Source organism: Propithecus coquereli, unplaced genomic scaffold (genome assembly GCF_000956105.1).
Source record: "Propithecus coquereli isolate 6110/MARCELLA unplaced genomic scaffold, Pcoq_1.0 Scaffold9, whole genome shotgun sequence".
Classification (NCBI taxonomy): domain Eukaryota; kingdom Metazoa; phylum Chordata; class Mammalia; order Primates; family Indriidae; genus Propithecus; species Propithecus coquereli.
In genome coordinates this window covers 5774978-5783573 of record NW_012155284.1, presented here as the reverse complement: position 1 = coordinate 5783573, position 8596 = coordinate 5774978, and the positions used below count along the sequence as shown (strand labels likewise).

Sequence of the window (8596 nt, the reverse complement as noted above, 5' to 3'; positions counted from 1 at the left end):
GCACACCAAGCCTACAGGGCCATGTGGGGAAATACCAAGGTCCACAAGGAGGCAGAAGGAGTGTGAGGAAATGTGGCAAGAGTCTTTATTGCGGTTTTTGGTGGGAAGAAATGAGAAAGGTAAGATAAGCAGGCTTAGGACTGACTAGTTTGAATAATTTCAGTGGGCTCTGAGGTGTAGGGATTGTCCCTAGTAGTTTGGTACCTAGCTCTGGAATGATTAGGGTAGGGGAATATTGGCTTGGAGTGAAAGAGCCTGCGAAAGGAGGTAGAAGGTTGGTGGGCTCTGGACCGGTCAGTTTGCATATGGCACGCTTGGGGTGAGTTGTTTGCTATCTCTAGGAATTAGCTAACCCTTGAATGGGCAGTCCTTCCCTAATCACAGAGGTCCCAGATGCCAGAGCATCAAGAATACAGAAAATAAGAAAATATATTAATGGAAGTGGCCGCTGATCTAGGACAACAAACAGGATTCTCACGTTTAGCTATGTTCAGTAAACGTTTATGGATACCTGCTCTGTGACAGGCGCCATGCTGGTCCCTGTGAGAGAACCAGGATGACAGTAGCTGACCCTCGCAAATCTCAGGACCAGAGTTCAGGATCTAATTCTAATTGACCTTGGGGAAGGAAGGAATTGTGTTCCAAAGAAGTCCTCATCAATTTAAAGGCTGATGAACCAATGCCAGGGTCATGCAAATGAAAGACCAAATAAATCCATCAAACCAGAGCATTCTTTCATTCTGTTCCACAGAATATCATCTCTTAGTCTCTTATTTTCCTACCAGGGATTTTTTTTTTTTTTTTTGCAACTCAGACCTAATGTTCTTGCTCTCTTTTCCTTGACCGAGGTGGAGGGAGGGGGGTTCTAAACTGAGCAATCTGCAGAATGACTAAAAAGCAGAGCATCAGAACAGTACGTTCCAATCCTGGTTTATCATTATCCATATTAATCCTTGGAATATCATTTGTGGGAAACTCAGTGTTCTCAGCTGTAAATCAGTGAGCTAGGAAATAATCTATGGAAAAAGGTTTTTCAAAGAGAGTGGCAAGTGCAAATGCCTGAGAGCAGAGGCTGCAAGCCCCGCATCACTCCAGGCCGTCGGTAGCCACTTCCCCACCAGCTCCCCACGCCCTCACGTATGGCCTCGCCTCCCCGCAGGCAGCACGTGCGCATGCGCACTATCAGGTACATCCCGCTTCCCGTCGCTTCCTGTTCCGGCTCGGCCCCGCCCACCGCTGGAGCCATTGTTTCCGGCTCAGCCCGGGAACTGCCGGAGCGTTTCTGTTCTGTGGTTTTCTGGCCCGCCTACTTTTCCAACGCTCCTCCCGCTGTCTCGGTCGCTGGGGAAGGTAGTTGCCAGTAAAGTTTTCCGATTTCAAGGTCGCGCAGATCGGGCAGGGCCGCCTTCCGTCCTCTCGGTCGTTGCCCGAAGCCGCGGTCGGCTACAGGCGACGAGTTTCAGGGCGTCATGGCCAGGGGCCACCGCGGCCGGCCGAGTGTGAGGCCGCCTTTCGCTGCCCGCACGCTCCCGTGGCCTCTGGGTCCGCCGGCGCCCGTCTCGGCCTGAGCGCAGCCCCTCCGCGCCCGTGGGCCGCCTCGCGCCTGACCTCATGGCCTCCGAGGCGCCGTCTCCACCGCCGTCGCCTTCGTTGTCGCTGTCGCCGCCCACCTCCCCCGAGCCTGAGCTAGCCCAACTGAGGCGGAAGGTGGAGAAGTTGGAACGCGAACTGCGGAGCTGCAAGCGGCAGGTGCGGGAGATCGAGAAGCTGCTGCATCACACAGAGCGGCTGTACCAGAGCGCCGAAAGCAACAACCAGGAGCTCCGCACGCAGGTGCGCGTCCGCCTTCGACCCCGCGCCCCATTCAGCCGGAGGCGAGGCCTTTGAAGCCTCTGATGGCGTCGGAAGGGTCCCTAGCAGGGCTCAGAACTACTTTATAAAGTACTTGAAATAAATAAAGAAAAGCTCAGTGCAGTTATAATTCCAAGTACATTTGGAGCAAACCCAAGAGTTAAGGTTATTGATTTAAATAAGTGCCCCACAGGTGGCGTGAATTGAACTTCAGTACTTTGGCTACGTTTACTTCATTTTCACTTGTCCCAACGTCCCATTGGCAGTAGGCGCATTTATAATATTTTATTCTAGGTCACATTCTGAACTTGAATCTGAATCCCATCTCTACCGCTCACCCTGTGTGTAAACTTCTACCGAGCCTCAGTTGCCCATAAAATGAGGATGATACTAGCACACGGTTGAGAAGGTTAGATAGACATCAGCAAACTGTCACAGTTTTACAAACTGTTGAATGCTTACATGTGTAAGGTTGCTATTCTGGGCATTTTTCATCTTGGGTTTTCTTGTAGAAGCAAGGAAGATATAACCGTCTTTGTAGAGACATTAAGCAGCTTGTTTCGTTTTCATGATACACAGTAAGGACAAATACTTAAACTGTCACATTAAAAGAAAACACAAAGAGCTTAATATTTTTTTACTGCTTGATCTGTTGGGCAGTTGCACTCTTTTTTGACAAGTTATTTCCACATAGTTATTAATTTCAGCTTAACTGTTGTGTAGTCCTTCATAATTAATTGGTACATTTCCTGAAACCACATATATGGGCTGAATACTAAAACGTCATCAGACTATTATGCTTTGTTACTAAATGAGCTGTGAAAATAACTTCTGAGTTCCAGTGACTTTGTATGCCCATACAAAATTCTTGACATTATGACATTATAGGAAGTTTTTATTTATGTTCCCAACAGTTCTTTCTTTCTTTCTTTTTTTTTTTGAGACAGAGTCTCTCTCTTGCCTGGGGCGAGTGCCGTGGTGGCGTCAGCCTAGCTCACAGCAACCTCAAACTCCTGGGCTCAAGCGATCCTCCTGCTTCAGCCTCCCAGGTAGCTGGGACTACAGGCATGCGCCACCATGCCCAGCTAATTTTTTTTTTCTATTTTTAGTTGTTTGGCCAATTTCTTTCTATTTTTAGTAGAGACGGTGTCTCGCTCTTGCTCAGGCTGGTCTCGAACTCCTGAGCTCAGAACGATCCGCCCGCCTCGGCCTCCCAGAGTGCTAGGATTACAGGCGAGAGCCACCGTCCCCGGCTCCAACAGTTCTTTGTTGAACACCTGTAATGTATAGAAACTGTGCTGGGGGATATAAATGTGGTAAAATTATTATGGATGGAGGGAAGCAAAATATGACAGCCTTCTAAAAACCCTTTTATAATTCTAAATTGTTAAAGTACTGCTTGTGTTAGAGATCCTAAAGAAAGCATTGTTTGCTAATCTTTGAAGAGTCATTTTGGTTATTAATTTGATAAATCAGATTGACTAAGTAATGGGACTTTGTGAACAGGATCCTTGTGAAAAAAAAAAGGAATGTTTTTATGCTAATATTTTAAAAGATCAGCAGTTCTCCCTGGAAAATTAGAAAATTTAAAAACTACAAATTCCCATTCCTACCTAATTATATAATATCACTCAGTGCCATCCACCTGGGATTAACTATTCACTTAAATATGTTAATGCCACTTAAAATCTTCAGTGTACATTTTTCTTTAAATAGTAGTCTAACTGCAGTAGAAGGGAAGAGAAAAGGTGACTGCCAGAGAGGGGCATCTGTCCTCCATGTGCCTCACACACCAAAATGCCCTTGAAAGGATGCTGCCTAGGCCAGAGCAACAGTGTGGAAATTGCCTTAAGCAGATGAGAGGCTGTCTCAGTCAATACACTTCAGTCAGACAGGACTTCAGTGTGAGATAATATCTGCTACATGGATGAAAAAAACTAAAACACAAGCTTCTAAATATTTCTTTAATGATACAGAAAACTTAAACAGAAAGCTAGGAAACGAGTTGCTCTTGGCATTTCTCTAAAACTTTCACCAAGAAAAATAATTACTTGTAATAGTAGGAGAATGGGGTATATATTATTAGATTGTTACATGATTTCTTTTTCCTCGTTTTCAATTTTTTTTTCTTGTTTTCTTTCAGGTGGAAGAACTCAGTAAAATACTCCATTGTGGGAGAAATGAAGATAATAAAAAGTCTGATGTAGAAGTACAAACAGAGAACCACACTCCTTGGTCAACGTCAGGTATTCAACTCTTATTGTGAGAATATCCTAATACTATTACATTCATGTCATGTTAACATAGAGTTTTCTTTAAATTTAAAATAGGCTAAGATCTAGATAAATATGAGAACCATTATAACATTGACTTCTCTGTATGATTTGGTGTTTTCAGATAATCAATGTGCTCTTCTGGTGGAAAAAGTAGAAATGTATTGTCACTGCTATAATTTCTGTAATGTTGCCAATGTGTTTTCAGTGTGGCATACTCACTGAGTAATTTTCGCTGTGCAGTAAACCATCTATTTTCATTATCTGGCTGACCAGGGGCATGTGTTTTCTTGATGCATTCCACTTAGCATTGTGTACAGTGCCAGTCGACCGTGGCCTCATCAGTGTCATTATATTGTAAGGCAAAATAACTGAGATAGAAAGTTTTAGTATTAATATATATGGATCACAAGAAGAAGTAATCTTTCCCATTAAGTTTCTCCTTGATTTATTCCAGACATAGTTTAGCTAAATTGCTAAACATAGCAATAGTACTAACTGCACACATCTGTATGATATATTTTTTTAAAAAGTCAACATCAGGGCTGGGTACAGTAGCTCATGCCTATAATCCCAGCACTTTGGGAGGCCAAGGCAGGAGGATCACTTGAGTCTAGGAGTTAGAGACCAGCCTGGGCAATGCAGAGAGACCCCGTCTCTACACAAAGTTTAAAAAAATCAGCTGGGCCTGGTTGTGTGTGCCTATAGTCCTAGCTACTTGGAAGGCTGAAGCAGGAGAATCCCTTGAGCCCCTAGAAATTTGAGGCTGTAGTGAGATATGATCATACCACTGAATTCCAGCCTGGGTGGCAAAGCAAGACCCTGTCTCTAAAAAAAAAAAAAAAAAGTCAGCATCAGGAGAGAAATTTGACAGAAAAATCACCCCCTGGTACTTTGCCTTTACTTTGTTGTCAATTGATAAGCAATATTAAGGTATGTGGTTAGAAGTTGTTAAGAGTTGCTAAGTTTTTTTTGATATAACACAAGCTGTCTACCTATTTTATTTTTAATCTTGCTGTGGAAAATCCAAGTCTACTTACTTTTTTTCTTTTAGCTTGACAGCTAGGGTATTGAAGGAGACATTAGGATCAAAGATACATACTTCTGCAGAAGTATCTGCACCATGAGTTTTAATCTTTTAAAATGTGTACAATTGTACAAATTGTGATTTATTTGCAATATGTGCTGTTTGTATTCAGTGCCAGTGTTTTGAAATTAAGTCCTTTTTATATACGCTATTCTGATATGGTATCACTTAATTTGTTTTTGCTACAGATTATTATTATCAGACCTACTATAATGATGTTAGTCTTCCAAATAAAGTGACTGAACTTTCAGATCGGCAAGATCAAGATACTGAAGCTCCTACTTTTAATTCTAAAGACCAGTTACAAATAGAAAATGATACATACACTGGTACTGATGGAACAGAAAATGTTCAATACAGACAAGACCATTTTGCCTCAAATTCCCAGGTAGTAAAATGCTAAATATGAAACTGTCGATGCTCAAGAACTTGTCCTTCTTTGTTGTTATGTAGAAAAGTAGACTTCTTTGGTCCATCACAACATATACAAAGATTGTAACATTCTTATGTATAATTATGCAAAGAATATTACAGTTTTTGAAGAACAAAAATTAGCAACTTATTTATATGTGTAATTGTGTTCCTGCTACATTGTGTTCTAAAATTTTATGATATACATAAACAAAATCTGTCAGTATATTTTCACTCAAGCAGAGAACTTTGGACAACTACCACAGTACCATGTTCACACTCAAAAATTTTAATGCTTCCTTTATGTCGAATATCCTGTCACTTTTCAAGTTTTCCTGAATGTTTTATAAATTTGTTTTTACAGTTTGTTTAAATCAGGATCTCCATTGTGTGTGATATATCTCATTTGATCTGTAGCTTTCACCTCTATCTCTCTTTCTGAATTTTTTTCCCCATTGAACAGGTAATTATTGAAGAATCTAGATAATTTGTCGTATAGAATATTTCAAGGTCTATATTTTGTGAATTGCTTTTCTATGATATCATTTATTTTTAAATAATTGTCACTGACTTTAGTGTCTTCAAAGCTGAGTCAAAGTTGAATTAACTGACACACTAGTAAATATTTTTAAAAGTAGTTAAAATTGTAATTGATTGCCACCCCTTTCCATAATAGAAATTGAAATCATTATTTAAATGTAGTTCTAAGTCTATTTATTGTTTCAAATTCTCCTAACTTTTAAATTGATATACAAAAGTTTTTGTCTTATTTGATATGACTGTATGTTCTGTAGGAGCCAGTGTCTGCATTAGCAACAGAAGATACATCTCTAGAAGGTTCATCATTAGCTGAAAGTTTGAGAGCTGCAGCAGAAGCTGCTGTGTCACAGACTGGATTTAGTTATGATGAAAATACTGGACTGTATTTTGACCACAGCACTGGTTTCTATTATGATTCTGTAAGTATCTCAGACCTTTTAATACTGTATGGTTATATGCTTAGTGACTGATACCAAATATTAAACCCTAAGCTGAAATAAGCAAAAAGCTATTTGACAGAAGAATTATAAAATAGCTTATGATGCTACACATCTAGAATTTTAATTGTGATCATTATAGATTAATGTTTTAGAGTGGCCTAATAATCTTTTATATATGAAGTAACATACAAAAATGTTAGAGGGTTTATTAATAAAAATAGATAATTAACTACATTCTTATAAAATGTTTAAGGACCTAAACTAATATTTTTTTCATAGAATTTGTAGGGAAGTGAGATTGTTAATTCTAGGCTTGAGGTGAGATTTTTAAAAATTGTCTCAAATACTTTTATGAGTCCATTTTAGTCCACAAGGGGAGACTTTTTCTTGAATACTCATGTTTATTATTCAGTGTTTTATGTTCTGTGTCTTTTAAGCATTTCACTTTTAAAAAATCAATCTGTTAACAGAATTAGAGAATTAAGGTGGTCAGAAATACAATGGACAACTGACTAGGACATAACCAGAAAATAAAGTTCTTGATCTATAATACAGTGTTGTGGATATTGAAGTCTAATTCTTATTTGGATTGCATTCAAGATTTGATGAAAATGATGGAACTCACCCTCATACCTCAATGTCAAGGATCTAAGAATATAATCTAGATCCTTGAGGTCCCCTGGGGAATTATAGAATGTGGTGCTCAAAAGTGGAGTAGATGTTCACCCTTCTAGTTACTGAAGCTATTGTTAACTAATATAGGGAACATAATGATAATACTAAATAAGGATTTGATTAGCTTGTCAATCTGCACATGGTAGACATTGTAATTTTTTAAGTCCTTTGTGAAGAGAGGATTTTCTTTCACAGGAGTATGCTAATTGGCAATGCTAATTGGTACCCAGAAAATTGATATGTAAATTCTTATCCAAAGGGAGTAGCTATTACTTACTGGGTTTCTAGGAAAACAGTGTTTCCAAGTAGACATTAGCTTTTGTCATTCTTCTACCTACCTTTCTATATTCTTTCTTCTGACATCAGTTCTGTAAACAGTTATGTTTGGCTGGTTATCTATCTGAGTAAATTAGGGACTTCATTGTATTCTGTTTTTATTGTGCTAGTTTTCATTTTAATTACTTTTTTCATGTATTTTGAAAGTGTATGTTTTGTACTGACAGACATAACAGATTAAAAAGGGTTGAGTTGGAAATAAAGATTAGAAATCTTCCATTCAGTTTCTTAGTTAAGGGAAAGATGGTGAGAATTCTAAATATTTTTCTAAGAGATCTGCAAAATGCATGGAATAAAGATGATAAATTGCAATAGTACCAACAATTAGAAAAATAAATTATTCTTTTTCAGGAAGTTTTAGTTGCTCAATCTCAGTACATCATAAGATGTTTCCAGGTCTGGTCTGCATGGATTTATGATGTAAATAAAATATAGACTGTTCAGTTAAATCTTGGTTATGGAGTACTGTCCAGTATCTATATAAATGCAGGTGATTACATAATTTTATCTTTCTAGTTTTTAATCCATAATTTGCCAAAATTCATTTTCGCATGGCTACTTTACTCATAAAATTACTTTACTGTAGAATTAATCAATTAATGAAGATAATCGTCTATCAGTTTCTTTCTATAGAATGTTATGTTGTGGTATTTATGAGCTTAATTTTATTTTCAGAGTTTTTTTCAGTGATTTTACATAATGAACTTTAAAAGGCCAATCTTTGTTTTATGACTTTGAGAGGAGGGTTTGGGGGTTTATACTGCCAAACCATTATTACACAATCATAAAGAATAATGCGTCTGGAATTGCTTTCATATGGTCAGCTTTTCCTTACGCATGTCTTAGTTTTCATGCCTTCAAAAAGATTTTTTGTCATCATTTTTTTATTGATGTGTTTAGTTGAACCATATGAAATTGCCATTATGAGTAAAAGATGGCCAAGTATTGGTAATTTCTGATGATTCCATTTAATATTTAGATTT

At 38.5% G+C, this 8596-nt stretch overlaps 1 protein-coding gene across 1 annotated transcript in view; it reads left to right on the top strand.

The window, feature by feature from the left end:
• Positions 1 to 1227: 1227 nt before the first annotated feature.
• The window catches only part of AGGF1 (angiogenic factor with G patch and FHA domains 1), a 27504-nt gene continuing 20135 nt past the window's right edge, over positions 1228 to 8596 (top strand). Inside the window, exons 1-4 of the mRNA XM_012664628.1 lie at positions 1228 to 1833; positions 3995 to 4097; positions 5400 to 5599; positions 6417 to 6581. Coding sequence (XP_012520082.1) covers positions 1612 to 1833; positions 3995 to 4097; positions 5400 to 5599; positions 6417 to 6581 — 690 coding nt within the window. The 5' untranslated portion in view covers positions 1228 to 1611. The remainder of the gene's footprint in view (positions 1834 to 3994; positions 4098 to 5399; positions 5600 to 6416; positions 6582 to 8596) is intronic.